At 37.7% G+C, this 26705-nt stretch overlaps 1 protein-coding gene across 1 annotated transcript in view; it reads left to right on the top strand.

Moving 5' to 3' along the window:
- SBF2 (SET binding factor 2) overlaps positions 1-26705 on the top strand; it is a 636382-nt gene that overhangs the window by 398843 nt on the left and 210834 nt on the right. Inside the window, exons 7-13 of the mRNA XM_075065844.1 lie at positions 13306-13438; positions 15472-15580; positions 17554-17667; positions 21290-21367; positions 23569-23682; positions 24468-24596; positions 25556-25654. Of these exons, the coding sequence (XP_074921945.1) occupies positions 13306-13438; positions 15472-15580; positions 17554-17667; positions 21290-21367; positions 23569-23682; positions 24468-24596; positions 25556-25654 (776 nt within the window). The remainder of the gene's footprint in view (positions 1-13305; positions 13439-15471; positions 15581-17553; positions 17668-21289; positions 21368-23568; positions 23683-24467; positions 24597-25555; positions 25655-26705) is intronic.

The following is a 26705-nucleotide window of genomic DNA, read 5'->3' as shown; positions in this document are numbered from 1 at the left end:
CAAGGCACCACGTTAATTCGACGGGCTCAGCGTCTGTGCGTCCATTGGTCAGGCTTAGAGTCGATTTCCGGAGCGTTGCACTCGGTGGGTAGCTATTCCATAGCTATCCCATAGTGCTTAGCATGTCTACCCCGCCCCTTTCTAGAATTCTGGGTGATATGAGCCAGTGGCTGATGGTGTGGCAAAAAATCATTGTCGCGCGGTTGCGTTCTGGTGTCAAAATGTCGTGAGTCATTGTTCCTTCCTCCGGGAAGCAAATGGCAGACAATCATTTTCGCACTCCTTTTTCCGTCTGGATTGTCCTGGCAGACACCATAGCACGGCAATCATGGAGGCACCGTTCAGCTGCTTGTTTTTTTATTTTTCTACAGTCACTCTGTATGTTGTACTGACAGATTGCCGGATGGACAGCAGGCAATACTCTAGCCGCTACACAGGCCAGCATTTCATTTTGCTTTTGACATGATAGCATGAGACCCAGTTGATCAGTCGTTCGGTATATACCGTCTAGCTACCGGGCGTAAATGGCAATGAGGGATGACTGGTTATCTGTCCCTCTGTCACTGTCTGCTGCTATCATGGTGCCACGCTGGAACTGAGCAACATCGCCGGAGAAGAGTCGCAAAAGAACCAAAACTGCGAAGATGCCTCCACGGTCCTAATGCCAAGCACCTATCTATGGTTACTAGAAAAAGTAGAGTCATGTCGAGTGTCCTGCATTAGAATATGGGCGAAAAAGACCTGTGTTACTCGAGACCACAGGTGATATCGAGAGGAGTAATCGGTGCTCTTGTCCGCTCCCGCCGAACCATGACTGCGGCTACATCTCTTCATTTTGAACAGATTTGTTTCCCCATACAGCGATCAGATCCAGTATCTCCCGTACGGTCCATGCTGGAGCTCTTTTTGGATTTTGGACTGCATTGCCACCCATGCTGATCAGAGCTCCACACTGGGCAAACAGGAAATGAAAATCTAAATTTCGCGGGGCTTTTCCTGTTTACCTGGCCACAGCATCCGAGTTCAGATCGCTGTCCAGAGCGATCACGTGGTGCACTGTGGGATACCGCCCGGAGGCCAATACCGTCGATTTGCGGCCACACTAACCCTAATCCGATATGGTAATACTGATTTTAGCGCTACTCCTCTCGTTGGGGAGGAGTACAGAAACCGATTTAAAGAGCCCTTTATATCGATATAAAGAGTGTCGTAGTGTGGACAGGTACAGCGTTAAATCGGTTTAATGCTGCTAAAATCTGTTTAAACGCATAGTGTAGACCAGGCTTTAGACAGCTGATTGTTTAACCTAGGGCTGTTTTAGGTATTTTAGGAGCTATTCCATAAGACCGTTTTCGGAGTCTGCAAGTTCTATGCATGCGCGCACACATACACACACACACTCTGCCAGCCATCTTCAAGACTTTAAAAAAAATTTGAAGAATGTTGAGTACAAATGTGTCCTACTGATAAAAATTAGAAAAGAAAACAAAAATACCGACATAATACAGGAAGGTTCTCGTGACTGTTGTGATTTTATTCAGCTTCAGGAAATTGGCATAGGGTTGAAAAGATTAGCTGGTGGTCTTATTGGTTCAGATATTTTAACATTGATGAAATTGTTGGCTGACTAAAGGCTACGTACTTATAGATGTCAGATCTTAGATTTAGCATGTTGCTGGACTCTTATCCCTCACTGGCCCAATGGGAGGTGAGGAAGTACAGACTTCTTGGTCAGGCATGGTAGTGTTGTGTGGCCAGAAGCCAGTGGCCGCAGCGTCAGGCAATGTAGATCAACAAGCCAGAATGCCAGCAACTGACATTATCTTCCTTTCCTTTAGTTTTTGAACATGGAGGGCCCTGGCTGGTTCCTCCCCTTGGAGAACTCCTCCTCAGAAGTCCCTTGGCAAATCAGAATAGAGCACTGTCCTTCTGAGGTCACTGACATCACACAGCGGGGCCTAGTAAGCTCACTTTTATGCTAATACAGAATCTCCTCATTCCAATTATTTAAGACTCAGGAAGTCCATGGACCCAAAAATATATCCAGTCTGTCAGCAGGTCCAGAGATCATGAGTCCATAGACATTATCTCAACCATCCTGTAAAACTCCTGACTCAAAAACGATTTTAAAAACGTAAGGCTAGCAAAATGTTGGAACTGAAATCTTAAGAAAATAGCAATTACACATTCATTTAGCCATGCAGACAGAGGGACAAACTGACAGATACCTATTACTTCCCATTTTACACTTTGTTTGATCTCTACAGCTGGGAGAAAGGTAGTCACAATAAAAGTCTTTGCCTCCTAAAATCACAATCTTGAGGTTCAGTTTTTACATACAGCCCTAACTGCCTCACATCCGTCTAGCATTTATTCTTTGCTGTAGTCTAATTTCTTTTGATTTGATATTTATCTTTTCAAAGGAAACAAAGGAGAATTTATAGTCTTGAGATTAAAAGTAAAATCTACACAAAGAATAAAGTCTTGGAAAATGTTACTACAATAAGAGTAATTAAATAATTGTTCTTTTTAAGCAGGATCTATAAAACATGTATTTTTACAATTTATATAATTGAGACTAAAATGGTACCATACCTCTTAAAACATCATCTTGGGCAGAACATACAGTTGTTACATACAAGACTTTAATTGCCAGTGTAAGTTAAATACACATACTTCAAGGTGATATATTATGGAATGTATGTTTGACACTTTTTCCACATGAATACTCAGTATAGTTTAGGTATCTTGGACTATTATTTCTCTGTAATGCCTCCCATTGTCTGTTACCTCATATTATCATGAAAACATTTGAAAATCATTTCCAGCTGAGAACCGGGAAACAATGTCTGTGCGGAAGGATGTTCCCTGCTTGTTTTTTTTTAATCTGTGTGAGCTTCCTTTGTTTTCCCTTCCTCCCTGTTTCTGTTTGAAGACTTTGTTTACTGCTTAAATGCAAATTAAGACAAGCAAATACTCCTTTATTCAAAACAGATCTGTTTGACGACTTCTGCCTGGGCAGGGCTATGGGGGTTTTGAACATGGGCTATGATAATATATAGGGGAATTTCATAACTTTTCACATAATGCTGCTACATAAATTTCACCATGATAATACTGACCAGCAGTATTGAGTTTTCAAATGATATCTCACAAGGCAAACTTGTACAAAGATTATTACAATAGTGTGTAGGCTGTGAACAGAGGGATGTATTCCATCAGACTCTCTGATTTACACCTTCATCTCTGGTTTTAAGTTTGAATATGGCACGGAGATTGTACTGGTCTCATTGATCAATGGTCTCTATCTGGCAGTGAATGAAGACTGATTTATCTAATTATTTTATTGTTGGTTGTTTTTAGCTGTACCTGCTGTAGCCTGGATATAGTGTTGTGTTGATGTTCCCTGGGGACTTTGGCAAAGGTGCATTTTAGTGTTTTCTCTGTCGGAGACTACAAGTAGTTTAGTATAGCTGGGCAATTGCTGATGTGCTTATGGAATCACTGGGATGGCAGTGGCATCAGCATGAAGATTACAGTCAGCTCTTTCTTTCTCTCTAATTGTGCCCTACATTGTGGCTGATACTGTTTCCTAGTGACTAGATAACACTGAAGTTGAGTGAGAACTACCTGCCTGAAGCTCAACCTGGATAAAATATATGTAGGTAATGCTAGTAGGTTATGAAGAAACAACTGAAATCAGCTGAGGTGATATTTGTTCCTTCAAATAAAGATGTTTTGCCTCTCTTGGTGACTCGGGTTCACAACCTGATGTCCTGTTGGACACTCAACTGCTGATGCATGCTTTTTGTCACCTCTATATTGGAATCCCAGTAGTACACAACAGTTGAGCTGTCACTTGAAGGCCTCTCTCAGAAACTTCAATTAGTTTAAAAGGCAATGTTTCATTTACTGTATGGTGCTCCTGGTAGGAAACACATTACACCTATGCTCCAAAGACTAAACTGGCTTCATGTTGGTTTCTAGGTCCAATTCAAAGTTTTGATTTTATCTATAAATCCCCTTTTGGTTTGGGTTCTATGTATCTTGAATATCACTTCTCTGTGCTTTATCCAAGTAGTTGAAATCATCAGGGACACTTGATTCCTGAGATATGTTTGATTGGTCAGGATGATCTGTTGAAGGCTCTGGAATTTAGAGTTTGCTCCTTTACTCTTTAGTCTGGCCAAGCCCAAATAAATTGACCTTTAGGGATGCTCAATTCACCCATTTTCTGTCTGAAGGGACTGAGTAATTTTGCATGTGTGAACTGATATTGGATTGGGTGACAGAATTTTATTATTTTTATTATAAATGTTCCTAGAGGTTGATGATAGCCATATCTTATGATGATAGCTGGGGAAAATAAATTAGATTTGGCAAGGGTTACTTGTTTGAGAGTTGGTTTGAGTAAAGTTGTTGCCTTTTATTTATTAGTTAAGCATTTCTATCTTCTCATTAGCAATACTTCAGCAAAGTGCCTCTGTAGTTACGGTCTATAACATCTAAAAAATAAAAATGAAAGGTTTTCTGTGTTTTTTCTCAACTGTTTTTGTTTCCTAATCCTCTTGAGATTTTTGCACTGTAGAAATCGTAAAACCTTTGTAACAGGCTGCGTCGACCTCCAGTGTTCTTTAGAAAAGCTTTTCGGTCATTGCTGACCCATTTCCTGGATTAGTAAGGCCAAATTGTATAATTTTTTCGGGTAAGCATTTCCTTATTGCCCACTATTCTAAGAGCCAGAAACCTGTTGCAGTATATTGATTTGAGTCTGTAGTGCTAGGTAAATTTCCAAATCCTATGTTTAAAACCTTAACTATAAAAAAGTTTTTAAAAGGTAGCAGTAGTAATTTAATCTCATGAAAGATTGCACTGTGAAATAAAGTTAACCATTTGACAAACTCTGTGTGCGCGCACACACAGTGCTTAAATTGGTATTGTAGAACAACAGGAAACAGACAGATTAATACATTTGTCAGGGTAGGATGTCAGATATTTTAGTACATATTACAAATCCTTTAAATCTTGAAAACAGCAAAGGTCAGGAAGCCTTGTTTAAAATTTTCCAGTATATGTGTAAGGTTCAACAGGATGTATGTCTACTTGTGGATTGTTAGATGAGTAATCTGCAAAAATCAACTTGTTTGTTGTTTTTCATGTTGTCTGTTTGTTTGTGTCCTGACAGTTTAACATCAGATGTACCGTGAAGTCTGAAGTCAGTAAGCAATTCAAGGTTGCAAACAAGTATGGTTATGCTTTGTAGCATGAAAAGTCCTCAAAAGTTGTTGTTCTGCAGTGTATGTTTGCAATAATATCTCTCAGAGCTTGAAATGACGTTTTGGTTGTTTGTCTGATTAGTCGAATGATTTAAGAAAGGAAGAAAAATAAGTAAACAAATTTTAGAGTTAGTGCTATGATATCAGATATGGATTGATTTCAGAAACATGATACTGAACTTATGATATCTTTGAAAAAATATATTGTAGAGATATGTTGCAATATATATGTATAAACACATAATTTTGTACTAAGCTGCTGTTCATCTCTTCTTCGGGTGTCTGTACATGGACTTAGGAATCTAACTTGAAAGGCCCAATTTTAAAATCTTGCTTTGTGTGCTATATAGCTTGTTTAAAAAATAAATAAAATAATGCAATATGAAGATTTCAGAGCAGAGCCACACAAGTTTCAAAATCAGTCCAAGAAGGTTTAGTCCAAGAAGTTTACTGATGCAGGTTAGGAAACCTACCACACTCCTTTGAGGAAATTTGGGTTTAGACTGGGGACCAGCTTCTCACTGGGACATGAGATAGCTTCAGGACCGTATCACTAACCAAAAAACTGGAAGGTCCAAGAGATGTCTGGGGACCAACTCCCCATCTTGTGTACTGTTTGAAGAACCTATCCCTAGGCATAATTTCATATTTCCCAAACTCTAAATGTCTTATTCTGGAGTGCAAAGCCAAAGAGCTAAGGAAATGTGTCTTTAAACTGGCTTTTGAAAGGTATGCACAGATTATGTCCGCACTGCATCTTAAGCAAGGGGAGGGGAGGGGAGTGGGCAGAGGACTGTTGTCTGGCTTTCCAGGGGAAGGGGCATACCACTTTAAGGGCAGAAAGGCCCAGATGTTGCTGCAGATGCAGAGGAGGTCAGCATGGGGATGCTGACTCATGCCTCCACTGCTGTTTGCTGTAACTTATACTTAGGCGAGGGAGGAGGGAGTCCCTCTGGTCTATGTAAAGCTGAGACCCTGTAAACATTTTCCATCTTGATTTTAAAGAGATAATTTTTACTTTTTCTTTCTTTAATTAAAAGCTTTTCTTTTTAAGAACCTGATTGATTTTTTCCTTGTGTGAGACCCCAACTGGGTCTGAACTCACCAGGGATTGGTGGGGGAAAGGAGGAGGGGGGAAGGTGAATTCCTCTCTGTTTTAAGATTCAGGAGTTTGAATCACAGTAAACTCACCAGAGTAGGTCGGGGGAAAGGAAGGAGGGGGAATGGTTTATTCCTCTTTGTTTTAAGACCCAAGGGTTTTGGGTCTTGGGTTCCCCAGGGAAGGTTTTTGGGGGACAGAAAGTATACCAAACACTATATTTTGGTTGGTGGCAGCATTATCAGATCTAAGCTAGGCATTAAGTTTAGAGGGGTACATGCAGGTCCCCACTTTCTGGATGCTAAAGTTCAAAGTGGGAATAAGACCGTGACATGGTGGTAGTGGTGGGATGTCTAGGACCCAAAAGCCAGTGAGTTTTTTTCTCTCCTTTCTAACTGCTTGGATGCAGCCTGAAAGAATTGGGTTTCAAACCAAAAGCCAGTAGGATTTTTTTTTCTCTCTTGCTAGCTGCTTGAAAGCAGGCTGAGGGGAGTGGGTTTTAAAACCACAGCCAGGGAATTTTTTTTTCTTCTCTCCTTTCTGGCTGAGGAAGGTAGCCTGGAGGCATAGGTGTTAAGTTCTTTAACAAAGGTCTTTGTGAAAAAGGAGGCTCAAGCTGTGAGCTAGCAGACACCAGCAAAGGGCATTTGCAAATGAATTGTTTTTTTTTTCTTTATAACTTTTCGGGCAAAGTAATAGTTAGAAGTCTCTGTTACCAAGCAACCCTGAGGAAGCAGCCAGAGCTGCAGCATTCCAGGCAGTAAGCTGCAGAGGGCACAACCAGCACAAGAAAGCAGGAACAATGAGTTCCAAGGAATGGGCAAGATCGGATGCAGAAGAACAAGCCAAAGAAGCTGCCCACAAGAAAGACATGGAGAGGAAACAAAAAGAGATAGAAATAAGAGAAAAAGAGATGGAGATAAAAGACAGCAAAGAACAACCCAAAAAGTACAAACAAAGACTTCCCTCCACCAAGATTTGAAAGTATTTGGTCCTTTGGTCAGGTGTCAGCCAGGTTCACTGAGCTTGTTAACCCTTTACAGGTAAAAGAGACATTAACCCTTAACTATCTGTTTATGACAGGGGCATACCACTTTAAGGGCAGAAAGGCCCAGATGTTGCTGCAGATGCAGAGGAGGTCAGCATGGGGATGCTGACTCATCCCTCCAATGTGACTGGAAAGAGAGGAGGTCACAGCTAGGCGGGAGAAGCCCTCTTTCTCCTGGACCAAATGGAGCAGCACCCATCCTCTCACCCTTGAAAGTGGCAAAATACCAGGTTTGGTCAGGATCTGCTGTGAGCACTTTGCTAGCCACTCCTTTACTAGGGGGCTGGAAAGGAATTTTTCCCTTGCTGCCAGATTGGCCAAGGCAGACTGGGGAGGCAGGTTGCCTTTCCCCACAGGGTTCAGGGATGGGGACTTAGTTGAGGTGAACATATGATGTCGCAACTTATTATGGAAGCGTGGAGCAGATGTTTAGTATTGGTACTCCATAGGGAAGTGATACAGTGATCAGATAAATGGTTTGGTGAAGAATTTTAAGGAGATGTTTGTTAAAGAAGCAGAAACTGGAGGAGCAGAAAACGGAGGCTCCTATGACTGGCACAGCAGAGAGCCAACCTCCGTCTTCTTTATAACCCACCTTAACCCTCATTTGAGAGTGGAGGGGGATTGTAAAGTCCTAGCAGTGGGCTGGTTGGGAACCAGGATAGAAAAGGGATGGGAAGACCCCCTCAGTAAATGTTGAAATGATCATGGAGTTACCTGCACTGTACACTTTTTTTTTCTGTTAGGTAGCCCCAGACAGTTAATAATAAAATTGTGGCCTAATTAAACTACATCCAGTGTCTCATGTCCTTCTTCCAGTATAGCATAGAGTGCATATCTTACAATTGAAGAGCTTTTTGAAAGTCATTTTTTTCCAATTTTAATAAAGCATAGAAGACTCCTCACTGAGTTCTGTTTATAAGCCAAGTTTCAAACTGCATTCATCTGTTACTGCTGTAGTCTGATCAAAAAATGTGGCCAGATTTTCTTTTCCAAAGAGAAATGGTGGTGATGGTTTGATGTTCATACCGTCCCCCCTTGCCTCCACCTACACACACACACATGTATCACATATATATATGTACTACATATATAAATGTGTGCTTTCTGTATGTATGGTATATATTTACACACTGACCACAACATTCAGATTCCATTGTGTGTTTAAAACCAATACGGCTTGATGCTCTTGAGAGATTTTGCCCATTCTTTTAATTTAAAACATTGCAAATAAATAATTTAATTTGTTCATACTTTCTTTACATCTTATCCTATTATATTTGGCCTTTTAAAAAGTGATTTTTGTTATCTATGATAGCACCTAGTGATGAAGACAAAACTGATTAACTCCAGACTCAGTGTAGTTGAATTCAAATGCCTAATCACTTATTCTACCATTTGTTTCAGAGGATTTTTTTTCAAATGAAAAACTTATGGGACATTTTTGCTTGCATCCAAGATCAAATTTCAACAGGTAGAAAAGTGCTCACTCATCTAAACTTCAGCATAGGGTTATAGTCAGTCTAGCTTCCAACATGGTTGTATGTGAAATGATATTCTTAAGAGAGTGTCTAACAGAAAAACTATCAAGGAATGAAAAATACACTGACCCAAAGTCCAATATTTCCTGTAGTCAGTCCCGGACCAATATATTAAAATGGAAAAAAAAAAAAAAAAAAACATTTTTAGTCTGGTATCATAAACTATCAGAAGTGAGCTGGCAAGCAGTGATTCTCAACTGTAAAATAATATACTCTTGGTGTTTGCCTTGGCACACTGTGTAATATTGTATTGTGCAACTACTTTGTTCTCACTGCTATGTTGTTTTCTCCCTCCCGCCACCCCTCTCCCACTTGAGTTCTAGCAAATTAATGACTGCTTTCTAGGCAGTTACTAGAACTAGAGGCTCAAGCTGCTTCTGTATCTGTCAGCTTGTTTGGAATACAACATTCTAAGGACATAAAATATTAAGTAGGACCAGTTCTTTAAAAAGCTGGAGTTTAGTGCTCACCTATTTTTGTATTCAGACTTCTACAATAGTATATGTGGCAGAAGTGGGCTAAAACATCCACTTTTATGCAGTTTGTGTATACATACAAAATATGTGGAGGAGTAGGTGGGTATATGTGTAAAAATGTATATCTCTGGGTGCATATATATAGTGAATACATTTTAAATTGGGATCTTGATCTTTTTCATAGAGTTGTGATATACTGGTTGTTTGTAACAGGATTCAAGGTAGGAGAGGAAAAGGGTGCAGTGAATTTGTAACAAGAATGACCTGCCAGGGTTAGAAAGAGTTTGACAGACAAATACAAATGTTTCAGAGGAAATAAACTTTCCTAAGGTTTAGTTCTGGACAAGTAATCCGTTAAAATATTTACCTGGTTGTGAAAATGGCCTAAACATTGATTCTTTTAATCACTCAAGCAACTTCCTAAAGCAACTGTAGAACTACCCTCAGACTGGAAATCTTCCAAAATAATCCTTTTAGTAAGAAGTTTATTACATCTTAAAATAAGCTGCATGGATACGTTGTATAAATATTGAAAGAGATATGCAATTTATATTGAGACATGGCAGTCCTTTATTAGTTAAATTGAACATACCTGTAATTTATTATAACAGCAAATTTTGTTCTTTATTAATGTTTTTGTCAACAGTAGCTTAATTATGCTGGTACTTTTTAGAACTCTCTATTACTTTGATATGTGATTGTGAACATGTACTTAGAATGATTTCCAAAAAAAAAAAAAAAAAGAAAAGAAGATTGATCCCAGGTAATAGTTTACTGAGTATCCAAGGTATTTGAATTAAGATACTTTTTAAAGTTTTACATTCATCATAATCCACTGCAACCCCTTGTGTCACACAGCTGGGAAAAAATAGGACTTTTGGTCTCTCACAGCTTGATTTCACCAGAGTACTTTGTTTAACACCCTCCCCCCGCTATTTGTAACACACAGCCCTAGTCAATATTATCAGGAAAATCTTTGATCTATTGTGAGCTCTCATGTTAGAAGGCAAATATTGTGACATGGGGATGGAAGGGGGAAAATTACCTTTTTAATGAATCTTTCTTTACTGATGTTGATCAGAAAAGCATTGAAAAAATTTTGGTGCACCAAAACTTTCTAATAAGTGAATATGGATGTTCCTGTCCTTCTAGAATGCTTTGAGCACCGTAGCCTTTTCTTTTATTATAACATAGTTATTTGAACTATACAAGCTCTTATAGGATGGTTTGTGAGTCAGATATACCTATAGTCAGCTGCTATGTCAGATTCTTACAAGAATATGATGAAGCAATCTAAACATATATATTTGTAACCTTTGTTGTAATAAGATGGATTTTGAAGTTTCAGGTCAGCCTGTTATCATCCACTTCAGGTTTATTCCTAAAAAGTGGTTTTTGCTCGAAGTTGCTTTAACTAGATGAAAAAAATTGATTTTCTATAGAACTTTTCATGTTTAATGTATCATAAAGCTATGGCCTAGATATTGCTAGTGATTGTGCTGGAGTCTGGAGCCTATAAACAGTTTTAGAAGTGTGTGAATATTGGTCTATACTTGCTCTCTCTAAGGAATGCTGTCTGAACTTTCCCTTACAGATGTAGAACCACCTGAGAAGAGACATGGGTTCAGTAGCTTATTCAGAACTTTTTTGAGCCAGTGATTTCATGGTCTGTTAAAGGTGCTGCACAATTAATAAATGGGTTCTTATTATTTTACAGTGCTATAGATTGTCATTAAAATATTTTGAGGACCTGAATAAAACAGCTCTTTGGAGAATTAGTACCATACAAATAAGACTTATAGATTCATAACTTACTATTTCTTCAACTAGGACAATACAAACTTCCAGCCAACCCAGTCATTTGTCTAATCTTTTTTCCATCTCTCAGTGGGTGAGAGGGTAGATTAACTTCCAAGAGGTAGATGAAAGAAAAGTAGTAGATCTAACTCTTCAGAATATAATCGTGACATTGCTGGTGCACACATCAGATACAAACAATTGGAGGGTATAACCCATGTTTTAAGGTAAACTGTTCTGCACTCATATTTGCAACAATCGTTACCATCCTTCAGGTTGCTTGAATCTCTACATGTTTACACTGGCTTATGCCAGCCCCTTTTTGGTACTACGTGGATGTAGTTTGTAACCACAAACCATTATGTTACTCTTGACTCAGCCTTCTCAGAAGTCAGAATGAAGTTCTTTTTCTCCAAGACACTGCAACAGTTCTTAACCCCAATGCGTCCAAATCCCAGTTTTTTAAAGAGAAACTAATATATAAAATATAAACTGATTTTAAGAAGCGTAAATAAAATTTAGTTAGGCAAAACTGTGGTGTTTTAGAAGATCACTACAGAAAATTGCCTGTAAACAAGCCCCCCATCTTTATTAGGAAGTTAACGAGAAATCCTACACATGTGATACAACCCCTCTTAGTGACAACACAGTCTATGTCCTCAGAAAATTTTGGCCATGTACATTGGCCAAACCAGACAGTCTCTAGGCAAAAGAATAAATGGACACAAATCTGACATCAGGAATCATAACATTCAAAAACTAGAGGGAGAACACTTCAACCTTCAGACTTGAAGGCGGCAATTTTGCAACAAAATAACTTCAAAAACAGACTCCAAAGAGAGACTGCTGAACTTGAATTAATATGCAAATTAGATACAATTAACTTTGGTTTAAACAGACACTGGGAACAGCTGGGTCATTACACTAATTGAATCTATTTCCCCCTGTTAAGTTCTCCTCACACCTTCTATGGGTCATCTTGATTATCACTTCAAAGTTTTTTTTTCTCCTGCTGCTAATAGCTCATCTCAGTTGATTGACCTCTTACTTGGTATGGGTACTTCCACCTTTTCATGTTCTCTGTATGTATAAATATCTTCTGTCTGTGTGTTCCATTCTATGCATCCGAAGAAGTGAGCTGTAGCCCACGAAAGCTTATGCTGAAATAAATGTGTTAGTCTCTAAGGTGCCACAAGTACTCCTGTTCTTTTTGCGGATACAGACTAACACAGCTGCTACTCTGAAACACGAAATTTTATGAATTTCAGCATTTCTCAAGAAATTTCATTATTTCTAGCATATCTCAAAGACGCATTTATTTGAAAGGATGAGGCTCTTTTTGCTATAAAGGAAATGCATATTTTTGGTCTTCCCCAGGAATGCATTACTTTGTAACCTATGCAACAGGTTGTCCATTATGCCATCTTACCAAAACCAGTTTAATCGGATTCATATGTCTTGTCCTCAATCTTGCAGGGCTTGTTTAGACAGTCAGCTCCTCTTTAACTCCTTCCAGTCACAAATGTAGTGTCTAGGCCTTACTGGCCTTTGTTTAACTTAATGACTCACAGAAAACACTTTTACAGATAAAAGTATAAATGTGTTTACTAGACAAACCTCGTGAGCATTTTGTCCATGATCAGCAATACTCACAGAGATATTACATAAAGGTTCAGAAGTAGAGCCTGGATCAACCACCAATAACAGGCTCTAGAATCATGTTTACCATTTGCATACTACCATTTGAGGTCATTGTTAAGCACTGTTAGGATTGTTTTCAGAAGAGAAAATCCTTGGAAATGGGATAGAAAAGTAGGTGTAATAGAAAATATTTGAACTACTGGAAAATATTCACTGGCTGTTATACCAACTTGAAAAATAGAAAACAAAACTTGACAATCAAAGAAAAGGCAGAAAAATCACAGGGTAAGGTATTTGCATACTTATTACAAATTTTCCTCCAGTGACTCCAAGAATTCTTAATAATTTTTCATTTTCATTCTTTGTTCTGTTTTGGCTATGGGTTTATCATTTGTAAAGCACACTTTTTTTTTTGTTCTGTTTAAAGGAATCCAAAATGTGCTGAGCTTGTTTTGTGCGGTCCTTACAGAAAACAAGGTTCTCTTTCACTCTGCAAGTTTTCAGAGGCTCAGTGATGCCTGTAGAGCACTGGAGTCTTTAATGTTTCCTCTCAAATATAGGTGAGTTTTGTTAGGCAACTTTGACACTTTGGACTTGATGTTGAAAACCTGTATTTATACAAGTTATCTTTACTCATGCAACTTGTGCCATTGAAGTTAATGAACTGTTTTCATGAATAAGGATTACTCACATGAGGAAAGGCTTTCAGGATCAAACATTTGGTCTTACGGTTTGTGTACTTCATCGATCAGACTCTCATTTAATCCATTTCAATGTAAATTGTATGTAATTTAACAAAAATACGGTGTAGGCACCTTGCCAGCAATACTACCTGATTATAAATCTCTTTTTCTAATGCAGTCATGGTCCACGAGCAGAGGCTGACACTTGTGCCAGTTTGTGTAATAGTTTTGTAAGGTGTACAAATGTCCACTATGGACTACACTGGAATCAACAAATTAATTCCTTGTGCAAAAAGCCACATTTGAACCCAATTTTTAGGTCAAAAGCTAGTGTATCAGCCTCTGAGGGCAACAGTCAGTGGTGCCATCACAGCTGGGGTAGGCATATCCATGCTCGCTGTAATCTACCTAGCATGGCTAAAAGTAGCAGTGAAGATGCAGCAGTACAGGCTGTACAAGCTCACTAGAAACCCTCAATAATGTACTCGCACTGCTAGCCCATCCTGGGGTCTGTGCCACATATCTTCACTGCTATTTTTAGGTAGGTTAGGTAGATCAAAGGTAGTGTGAGTATGCCTACCTAATTTGCAGACCCACCTCCAACTGCAGTGTAAATATATTCTTAGTTGCACAAATGAAAGAAGTGTAATTCTAAAGCAAGGGTCTGCAAAAAATGCTTCTAACTTGGAGTATGCAGAGTTCTTGTATTTGTTCAAAATTGTTCAAAGAACAAGTCTGTATCTTATACAAAAATAGAAAAACTTTGTAACAGATTGAAAGTGGATTTTGAAATATTGTTCCTTAATGTTAAAATATTTGTGAAATTTCCCATGTGAAAATCAACCTCGGAGAGCCATGTGTCAGTGATATTACATTTTTTTCACTTCAGATCATGTTTAAATATGACTCAGATGACAAGTAACATGAGTACAGTGTTCTCAGTTTAGTCCTAAGTAAACATTGTCTGCATCACTAAGCTCTACATTTGGGAATTTCATTATTATGTGACACTGTACAAAAGCAGTAATTAGCATTATATATTGTACTGCATGCTTTGCTTCAAACATACTATGTTTTTAAAACTTGGTGTGCGCTCCATAACAGATCTAATGTTTCTGGCGTAATAATAATTTCTTTGTACCCATTTATCACATTAATGCGCACCATATAAGAACCTAGATAGATTGCTATTGTTGTCGAAAATTAACCATGTGGTTGATTTTGGATCAGACAGCCTGAGGCTCCTTTATTGATCAATCAAACATGCATGCGTGGGGGAGTCATCCAAGGCAGCCGAACCCCCCCTACTTGAGATTAAATACAAGAGCTTATATAGGATAAAACCACAAAATTACATATACTTCCTTAACATTTTACATCCATATAAGGGACAAAGCGAAGGAAGCTTTTCCTGTTTTTCAATAGTTTTGCCCTTTGCGGTACCTTGCTCTGCCCCCCGAACAGCTATTAATTACAAACTGTTACTTCTGCTTCTTTAGTTTCTGTCTACCTTTCTCCTTTTACCTCCCCCTTTTCCTCCAGGTCACACATACAGTTCACTTGACCCTACATACAGTCCACTTGACCAAAGTTTTAGGCCTTAGACCCTTTTTCCTTCACACTATCAATATCCTTTTTTGTCTTTTCTTAGTTTACGTGCATATTCAAAAACAATTTACCTATTTGTGATAGATTTTTATAAAAGATAATGGATAATGGACTTCTTTATATTTTCATGACAGAATGTCTTCATAACTTTGAGTATGGCACTTTATAATTGGTGTACTGAATGCCCCAGAATTTTAACTGACAAATTGTGAAGTAGTTATAATAGGTGGCAGGAAGGTGAAGAAAGACTTCGTGTAATGGGGCAGACAAAAAGCATAACTTTTTATTAATTCTCTTCACAGTTATCCCTATATTCCAATTCTCCCTGCGCAGCTGCTAGAAGTTCTCAGTTCACCAACGCCTTTCATTATTGGTGTACATTCCATCTTTTGTGCTGACATTCATGAGCTTGTAAGTATGCCTAAAAAGAATATGTATAGTCATGGTGAAAAATATGTTATTTGTGTAGAGAATATTTTGTGCTTCAAGCATTATTAGTTTAAGCTATTCATTGCCATACAAAGTATACTCCTGGGGGAATTCTGTGCCTCCAAAAATAAAAAATGTTGCACACAATATTTTAAAATTCTATATATTTATTTGTTAAAAAATAAATATAATCGCACTGGTTTAAATTATGTTGGTAATTTATTTAAACTACAATACAAGGGATGAAGAAAGGGCGTAGGGAGCACTGGAGGAAATCCCCCAAGCCTCCTCTGTAATAGTAATGTAACTAGTATTGACTTTACAGCTAGTTATTAGTCAACAAATATATGCAGCCATATACTCCGTGTTACTTCATAGGCAACTGAAAAATAAGCGAGGGCTGGGGACTCAAACTCACAATTTATATTGGCTACTGACCATCTCCAGAAAGGTCAGTAGCAAACAATTCACATTTTGATAGGAAATTTTTTCAGTCCAAAAATTTAGACCAATTCTAATCACTAAAGCACCATAAGCTTTAGTGCCCTGTCCTTTACAGTAAGACTCCTTTACACCATTTTGACAATGCAAGGAGCCTTAAGAATTTTAGACCTGTTTTATACTCCTGGGGGAATTCACTAAAAACAATAGGAACATTTCACTAAGCAGGAAAGCTGCTATATTCTGCTCTGCCTGAGAAGACACTCCTACCTCCTCGGAAACACCCCCAAAGCCCTGCGCTTCCACACCGAGCATGCCGATTGAGAGGGGACAGAGTATCTCTCTCTCTCTCTCTCAAACACATGATTGCCCAGCCCTCCCATCCCAGTGGTGAGTTATGTCTCTGTTGACTGCACCAGGTGCCCAAACAGTGCAGACAGGGGTGCATGACCGCTTTTGCAGCTTCCGTTTGCTTCCCCATCAGAAGTCATTTTTCTTTGGGGAAGCAAAGAAATCTGCAGGAGCCATGGATTTTGCACACACACGCTGACACACAATTCCCCCAGGAATAAAAGCACAAGTAGATAAAGCAGGACAATCAGTAATGGGCAAAAACAAAAAAAAACCCTCACACACTAATTAATTGAACCTGTTGTAAATTCTTCTACAAATACCAAAATAACCTGTTAGAGGGAAATAGGGTGAAGGAGGGAAAAACTCAGAAGAAAGATTTTGCAATTAAGATGCAGGATGTGAAATCAAGACAGGGATATATTTCCAACTCTGCTTAAGACTTCTGTTGTGACTTTGAGCAATTCAATTAGACCAACATTTGCAAAGGTATCCTTTGATTTTGGGAGTCCTCTATTTTTGGAGTTGTGGTTGCTCAGCACTTCTGAAAATCAGTCATAAGCTATCTCAAGTTGGAGACCCAAAAACTGAGGCACCCAGAACTAGAGGCCACTCTTGAAAGTTTGGTCCCTTTCTCTCTGATTCACATAGGTGTTTTGAGGTTACATTCATTAATATTATTTGTGCCCAAGTTCCTTCATAATGGCACTATAAAATTGTGAAGTAATATTATCTTCACTCATTTTAGGTTAAATCAGGGGAGGCAACCTGTGGCACGAGTGCCGAAGGCGGCAAACGAGCTGATTTTCAGTGGCACTCACACTGCCTGGGTCCTGGCCACTGGTCCGGGGGGCTCTGCATTTTAATTTAATTTTAAATGAACCTTCTTAAACATTTTAAAAACCTTATTTACTTCACATACAACAATAGTTTTGTTATATATTATAGACTTATAGAAAGAGACCTTCTACAAATGGTAAAATGTATTACTGTCACGCGAAACCTTAAATTAGAGCGAATAAATGAAGACTCAGCACACCACTTCTCAAAGGTTGCTGACCCCTGGGTTAAATCATATGTAAAATCTGAAATGTCCGTTTGGTGTTTTAACTATGTGCATCACAGAATATACTATATATAATATATTTGTTTTTCTTTTTCAGTTGGATATAATTATAGCAGACCTGGATGGAGGCACTATTAAAATTCCTGAATGTATTCATCTATCTCAACTCCCAGAGCCACTGCTACATCAGACTCAAACAGCTCTTTCTTTAGTACGTCTCATTTCCTGATCAGCTTGTCCAGATCTTTTTAAAAATGTAAAAAGAAGAAATAAAATCACTGAATATTATGAAACATTTTGAAAATGACTTATGAAGAGTTGAAAGCAAGATGAATTAACTCCTAAATGCACTGTATGTGAATACCATAAATACTTAGAATTTAAAAGATGGAGATTATAGTGGGCCCTAAAGGCCCATCAGTCTCCTCTTTGGCAAGCAATTTTTTTATATGCAGGTATACCCAGATATGATATTGGAGGTTTATATATTTTTCTCTTAAACATCATCTCATATTTGGAATCATAGGACTGGAAGGGGCCTTCAGAGGTGATCTAGCCCAGTCCCCTGCACTCGTGGCAGGACAATTATTATCTAGACCATCCCTGACAGGTGTTTGTCTAATCTGCTCCTAAAAATCTCCAATGATGGAGGTTCCACAACCTCCCTGGGCAATTTATTCCAGTGCTTAACCACCTTGACAATTAGGAAGTTTTTCCTAATGTCCATTTAAACCTCCCTTGCTGCAATTTAAGCCCATTGCTTCTTGTCCTATCCTGAGAAGTTAAGGAAAACAATTTTTCTCCCTCATCCTTGTAACCATCTTTTATGTTCTTGAAAACTGTTATCATGTCCCCCCTCAGTCTTCTCTTTTCCAGACTAAACAAACCCAATTTTTTCAATCTTCCCTCAGAGGTCATGTTTTCTAGACCTTTAAGTAATTTTTGCTGCTCTTCCCTGGACTTTCTTCAAGTTGTCCACATCTTTCCTGAAATGTGGTACCCAGAACTGGACACAATACTCCAGTTGAGACCTAATCAGTGTGGAGTAGAGAAGAAGAATTAATTCTCATGTCTTGCTTACAACACTCCTGCTAATACATCCCAGAATGATGTTCACTTTTTTTTTGCAACAGTGTTACACTGTTGACTCATATATAGTTTGTGGTCCACTATGACTTCTGATCCCTGTCTGCAATACTCCTTCCTAGGCAGTCATTTCCCATTTTGTATGTGTGCAACTGATTGTTCCCTCCTTAATGGAGTACTTTGCATTTCTTCTTGTTGAATTTCATCCTGTTTACTTCAGACCATTTCTCCAGTTTGTAGAGATCATTTAGAATTATAATCCTATCCCCCAAATTACTTGCCGCCACATCCCTGCATCCAGCACTGCTTCCCGCAGCTCCCATTGGCCGGGAACGATGAACCGCGGCCACGGGGAGCTGCAGGTGGCCATGCAAATGTAAACAAACTGTCTGGTGGCCTGCCAGCGGATTACACAGATGAGCCACGGGTTGCCCACCCATTATCTAAATCACTGATGAAGATACTGAATAGAACTGGACCCAGAACAGATCCCTGTGGGACCCCACTTTTTATGCTCTTCCAGCATGACTGTGAACCACTGATAAACTACTCTCTGAGAATGGTTTTCCGACCAGTTATGATCCCACCTTATAGTAGCTCCATCTAGATTGCATTTCCCTAGTTTATTTACATACAAACCTACCTTAGTGTAATTGGGCTCAACTCTTTGAAGTCATTGAAGCTTATGCCAGGGTTAAGTTGAACCCAGCATGTTCACTTCATTAAGCCTTTGCTCATAAGGAACTCTTTGCTTCTCTCTGCTCTTTTTAGAAAAATGCCTTTCACCTTTCTATGCCTAGAATTGCACACAATACTCTGTTAACAAAACTCTTTTTAAAAGAACTATTATCTATCTTGATTTGTAACTAATTCCACTTATCACATATCCTACGACTTCATTCATTTATGACTTCTTAACATCTGAGAAGGGGAAAGTGACCCTTTTCTCCCTAATAGTACATTTGGAAATAAATCTCAGTTTTTTAATATTTTGCTTTAACAATTACTACTATAAATTCATCTGCTTTATTATGATTTACCTTGGTGGCTTTTCAGTTGAACGCATAATTCCAAGAATCCATTTTAATTTTAATTACCATGATGCCTGGCAAAAGAATTGTAAAAGAAGAGTTAACCAGTTGCAATTTTACAGTAAATATTTTTTTATGCTTGATTATCATTCCACATTGAGGAATCACCACAAGCTTCCTGTCATCAAAGGAACTGCCTTTATCCAACATTATCAAAAACTGAAAAATGCTGTTTCAAACATTTCTGGTCTGACCAGTAGGGCCAACCTCATATGGTGACTGATTTCCCGACACAGCTTTTATAATGGTTGGGTTATTTCACTTTTCTTTCCTCATTCCGTCCATCTTTCCTTTCTCTTCTCTTTTATAGGGTTGACCACACTGGAGCTCATCCATGGTCATTTCATGTGCATGCTTTGCTGTGTGGTTCAGGCAAAAGTTTTAACCCTAAGAAGAAAGGAAAACAAATGAAAGAAAATTAGATGGAGTTACAGATTGTGTGTACAATGGATTTTTTTTTTTTTTAATGTAGTAGCTTAGCACCAGAATTTAAACTGAGGAGTTACCCGGGCTAAGGAACAGCCTCATTATCAGTACTTTTAAACAAAGTAAGCAAATAGGCCAAGATTTTGAATAACCAAAGCACCCAATATCATTAGTTATGGGCTCTTAACTCAAAACAACTTGGAAGGGCCTGATTTTCAGAGAGCAGCTGCTCAGCATTGTATAAAATCATGCCCCTTTAATGTGGGTCTCAGTTTGAGCACCCAAAATCACTAGTCACATTTGAAAATCTAGACTGTACTCTGCAGCAGAGAGTCAATTTATGTATTGCTTATACCATAAGATATAGTTGCAGAAGAATTGAGTTATTTTCTTGACTGCCACTGACCCCCTGTATGACCTTAGGCAAATATCTTAACCTTCTCTGCATCAGCTAAACAAATGTAAAATCAGGATAATAATTTGTACCTATTTCACAAGGACTTTGGAATCTTGCTTAATGTTTACTAAATGCTTGAGATGTTTGGACAAAAGATGTTCTAGGAGTGCAAGTTGTTGTTGTTGTTGTTGTTGTTGTTACTGATAAAAATAATTTCTTTATTGACTAATGACCTGACAAATCTCACTGAAAATGTAATCCATTTTCTGGATACAGAAGTGCAAAAGTAATTTAAATGAGTGTACCTTCAGTTCTGTTCTGACCCTACCAGCAAGTTTTTATATAAAATTTCTGTTGAATTCTATGAAAGAGAATGCTGTACACAAAGGAACAGAAAAATCAGGAATTACCGTTTAAAAAGGCAAAATAAACAAAAAAAACCCTAAAACATTTTCCTTGCTACATTATACTCCAAAAAATTTCTTTCTGGGTTTAGAATTTTTTCAAATTTTCATCCCAGAGATATGTATGTTTTGCAGTTACAAGCCTCTGCAATACAGGAGTTGCAAATCAAAACCAGTTAGAAATAATAGTGATGGCACAAACTTTAACAATGCTACTTATGACATTTAAGATGACAACCCTGGCTTTCAACACCTACTAAATTCCTAATTTTTGTGTAGTATTTAGGGTTTAATTGTGTGTGCATCATTTTTAAATTGTTTACAGTACAATGAGTATTAACTTTTTTCCTGGTCTTATTTATTTTTTGTTAACAATTTAATTTATACTCAGTTTTAACAATTATTTTCATTAATTAAAAAATGTTATAGGTTTTACACCCTGATTTGGAAATGGCAGATTATGCATTCCCTCCGCCACGAACAGGTTTATCACACTCAAAAATGCTGGTAAGCCACATTATTTCTGACTTTGTAATAAATAGAAAAATATTAAGTTTTTGGAATAAGCTTCTTTTAAGAAGCTAGACTTCTGTAGTTACTTTTCTCTATTCTTCTACAGTATATATGAGGAGGAGCAAGTTCTTTAGCAAGGAAATGTTATAAGTATTCACTTCTTTCTCTTAAACAGAAATTATGTGAAGTAGAAGTTAGAAAGTAATCTACAGATTTATTATTTTCCATTATTTCAGTATGTTAAAAGAGAAATGATCTACTGAGTTAAATCACTGTTGCCCAGGTAGAGGGTACTATAGAAGTGAAAAGTGGTGTTATTGCTATTATTGAACTAGACTAGGTCCCTTTAAATGTAGGCTTGGGAGGTAAAGAGTGTTTTTCCCCCTACTTGACATTTGTTAAACATGCAAAGAATGGCCAGTTGTCAGTTATGGAATTACTTTGTAGGCTAGAATTTTTTTTAATGAAAACTTAACTTCCACAGAATATAAGGTGGTGGGGGGAAGGGTGTTCATGAGAGGGCACTGTACAGACCCATAAACTATTCACCACAGGTTTGGCAGCTTGAGCTGGAGACTGTGTTAAACCAATGAGAGAGAGCCAAGCCAGAAATTATTGTGCATCACTAAGATTTCCTAAGACCAGTAGTTCACAAATAAAAAAAAAAAAGAAAGAAAGAAGAGGAAGAATCAGTGCTGTTGGAAGTGAATAAGAACTAAATATAGAGGAGGAGAAGAGAGAAGTAAGAGATTGAGTGTGCTCCAGAATGCAAGCTTCTGTGACGGACTGAAAAAGATGAAATAAACCTGGAAATCAACATACTTGTATTCAGTTATGAAATTTGATACTACCATCTCAGGAAGCCATTACTGCAAGACAAAAATACAATTAGAACAGTAAATAAAAGAGAATTTTGTTTGGAAAACACTGTCAGCTCAACTGTTTAAGAAAGCCATTCTGTGTCTAAAAAAGAATATGATGCTGTAGGTTATCTAGCAGCTACAGCAATGGTCTGACTGTATGAGAAATGGAGATGGGACTCATTAATTGTATAATAAAAAAGGAAACTAGGAGTGTATTTTATGTTTGTGCATACGCATGGTATATTTATTCACTGCAAAGAGAATTCTAGCTTCTTAATGTTCCCTTGGGCTCTGGTGAGCATAAACTTGTGGGGAGAAGTACGTAATGCTATCTAAGACATAAAATGGAAATCTTTAGTAAAGATAAGAATAGCATAACTTCACTCAAATGCTGCAGTATTTTTCCTGGTTTTCTATATTTCTTGCTTCACCTTAAAAGATTCATTTTTCAGTCCTGAAGTCGAGGTGAAATCCTGGCTCCATTGAACATTGAAGCCAGGATTTCACCCTCTGTGGGTAGTCTTAAATTGGTGTAGTGCATATTACAATGTTGTTGCTTTCAATCCTGTATAATTTTTGTCTAACATAAAAGAAAAAGACTGATAAATGTTTTATGATGGACACGTGTGTATATGATTTCTATAATTTGTACAAGTTACTGTAAACTATTTGGTACTAACTGGTGAGCAGTCTGTCTCTGAAATAAATAGTGTATCTGCCAGTAAGAGTAGCTTTTATTGAATCCTAAATTAATTTGTAAGAGGAGAGAACAACACTGAGCACATCCTTAATGAAATTCAGGGCCGTCATCTAAAAAATAGTTGTTCTTTGTAGAATCTTTAGTGAAACATAAAAGTCTGCTTCCAAAACAATCTATTGGAAGATTAAATCTTGATGTCATAGCTTAATTTGATTCACTGTGGCCTTGAATTCATTTATGCTTGTATTTTGCAAATCAAAGGTCATATTTGAAAGTGCATTTGAGACTTATTGTAAAATTGAAGTCCCAGAGCAGCCTGCAGGTTGGCTGCAAGAAAAGTGATTGTACTGAGAGTCTGGTCTTAGCTGAGGTAAAATGTAGTAATCTGAAGTGACAAAAGGGATTGATAGTGATGAGCATAATGCTCAAACTAAATTGCTAGCGCACGCACACACACACTTACTTTCCAATTGGGCTGCTACTGCTGTACTGTTTTGGATATTGTCTGAGAAAATTAATTATTCTGTTTTACAAATGTTTGTGACATAGTTTTATACTTGTGAGGGGGTATGGAGGGAGGAGGAAGTTATAGAAGCAAAATCGTTTACTCCATATTTGATCATCATTAACAGGATAAAGAAGTACGAGCAATTTTCCTGAGATTGTTCGCACAACTTTTCCAAGGATACAGGTCATGCCTTCAGCTGATCAGAATTCATGCTGAGCCAGTTATACATTTTCACAAGGTAAAAGAGAAAAAAGGTTGTCTGTATTTAGTGAATATTTAGGATAACCAGACAGCAAATGTGAAAAATCAGGACAGAGGTGGGAAGTAATAGGAACCTATATAAGAAAAAGACCCAAAAATTGGGACTGTCCCTATAAAATCGGGTCACCCTATGAATATTTCACATATGATTTGAATTTATATCAGTCTCATATAGCTTCTGAACAAGCTTCAAATGTACAATCTTGGAATTTAATTTTGTGTCTGATATACAAAAGTTTATATATGATATGGTAAAATCATATCATTCTGATATTACTGAGGTGGTACTGTCCAGTACAGTTTAACAGGCTCATTTACTGTTGCATTTCCAAACAGATTTGTCTAAGATGAAATCTGTAGCAAAGACCGCATGTTAATATTTAAAGGTAAAAAAAATACAATTTTGGAAGTAATTAATGGATTTCAAGAAATGTTTACCTATAATTAAAAGAATCAACTTAATAGTACTAGAATTATTTTCTGTTTTGCCTCCCAGAAGTTTTATTGCTCAAAGAAAACAGATTTTTGAATGATTTTTAAAAGTGCATGTGAGAGAGAAGGGGAAAGAATGTTCCAGTTCCAATACCTTTTATTGTATTTAACAACGATCATTTACAGCTATTGTGTCTTAAAACGCTTTGCACTTATTATAAGCAGAAGAAGGTTTAAGCTATTAATATACATGGAATTGATTAAATTTTCTGTTTGTTTCCATAATTTTTCAATTATACAGTGACCAATCCCTCTTTACATTCATTGCAGGCGGCCTTTTTGGGCCAGCGAGGCTTGATTGAGAATGACTTTCTCACCAAAATTCTCAATGGAATGGCATTTGCTGGTTTTGTATCTGAGAGAGGTCCTCCCTACAGATCCTGTGATCTCTTTGATGAGGTAAAAATTCTGTTGTGTAAGATATGTTATATTCAAAAGACAGTTAAAATATAGATAAGATGCTTCTGTATGTAGAAAAATGGTAGTTGATAAACTTCTGAATCTTACTATATTCAAATAAATATTATTACTACAAATATATTTTATTAATTATCAAGCAACATATGATCTTTTAAGCTCTGATGCTTTAATGAGGATACACATTCGTAACTTTACACACACAAAGTTATTGGGACAATCACCTACTTAAAGCTAACCATGTATGTAAGTCATTGTAAGATTGTGGCCTAATATTTTATGGTCCCATTTGGAACTCTGTATACTGATAATACCTGCTAGTATAGAATTATTTTGAATAATTTAATTATATTTTTAGAAATACCTTGCAGAAGTAAAATTTTTGACAAATGTTAATAAATTAAATACACACTTGGCAAAGGAAACTGAGGCAAACATCTTCTCTTGTGCAGAGTATAATGGAATCGTCAATGTTGCCACTGCTAGAGCTGCAGTTTTTAAATTCTTGTCTAAAGAGACCAGACACAGTAAATTTTTCATCCAAACTTGCTGTACTGTTTAAACTTGAATCTTTTATACAATACTGATATAGCTCTGTATTACTTTTATGTGGAAGGTTCAGAAACACAGCATGCTGCATTATAAATATTAAATGAATGTTACAGGAACGCAAGTTTACTGCACCAGAGTGATCTTAAGCTCCATCAAGTCTGCTATCTTGCCTCTGGAGCTGTGATTTGCCCTATGCCTAAAGCTTCAGAGGAAAGTGAATATTCCTGATAATTCACCTAGGAAATGGTACACTGCTTCCCAGAAGCATATGAGATTTTTCAGTGTCTAATTTTCTGTGCACCTTTCAATTTAAGATTAATATTATGTATTTTGTATATTAGCAAAGTTATTTTAAGTTGATTTTTAAACATTTTGATACTTTTTTTAAGTTGGTAGCTTTTGAAGTTGAAAGAATTAAAGCTGAGGAAGGTAATCCACCAAAAATGATGAAGCACATCAGAGAGCTTGCAGAACAGCTGTTCAGAAATGTAAGTTTATTGTAGCCATGTATGTACTGTACTGTAGAATGCTTCAATAATTCCTCACTAAACTAACATGATTTATAGCCTGAACAACTGAAACAAATGACTCCTTGTGGCGGTCATCTTTGTATTTTGGCTAAAGCCTTTGAAACATTAAATTGTATTATACTCCAGCAATTTACAACACATGTTGAAGTAGCTCAATATTATTGTTAACTTTCCCTTCAGCCAGTGCACTATAGCACACTTCTTAGTTAACGTATATCACTTAATGCTTTTAACGTTTCTTTTTGTTACCTCTAGTATAGCATCTCCACATCTCCCACCAACTCACTGCCTCCCAACAACTCTATGCTCCTCTAACCCTGTGCCCCCCATTCAGCACAATCTCTATATTCCCAGTGTATGCTTCCCCAGGGGAACCTTCCATCCATCTACTAAGTCTTGTCTAGTCCATTTCTCACTCCCACCCCAAGCTGTCCCATGCACTTTGTATGTTTTTCAGGACACCATCCTCCATTGTCTCCTGCCTTCCTTATACTGATTAATTCTTACTCCATCTCCATGCTGCTACCCTAACATCCTATGCTTTTGGCTGATCCGATATATCTGATGACCTCCCACCCAAGACTACCCATATCCTCTTCTTCATTACCCACCAGTGTCTCTGGCTTACCCTGTGATCCTCCAAACCACCCACCACATGACAGCTTTGCAGTCTTCCCTGCCTCCAGCATGTTTTTTCAACCAGTAGCTCTACTGTCCCTACTTGGTGGGATAACTCACATGGCTGGAGTACTGTCATGGATAGATATAAACTGTTCAGGAAGGACAGGCAGGGCAGAAAAGGTGGGGGAGTTGCATTGTATGTAAGAGAGCAGTATGACTGCTCAGAGCTCTGGTATGAAACTGCAGAAAAACCTGAGAGTCTCTGGATTAAGTTTAGAAGTGTGAGCAACAAGGGTGATGTTGTGGTGGGAGTCTGCTATAAACCACCAGACCAAGGGGATGAGGTGGACAAGGCTTTCTTCCGGCAACTAGCAGAAGTTACTAGATC

This window comes from Chelonoidis abingdonii, chromosome 4 (genome assembly GCF_003597395.2).
Source record: "Chelonoidis abingdonii isolate Lonesome George chromosome 4, CheloAbing_2.0, whole genome shotgun sequence".
Taxonomy (NCBI): domain Eukaryota; kingdom Metazoa; phylum Chordata; order Testudines; family Testudinidae; genus Chelonoidis; species Chelonoidis abingdonii.
This window is presented reverse-complemented; position numbering and strand designations above follow the sequence as displayed.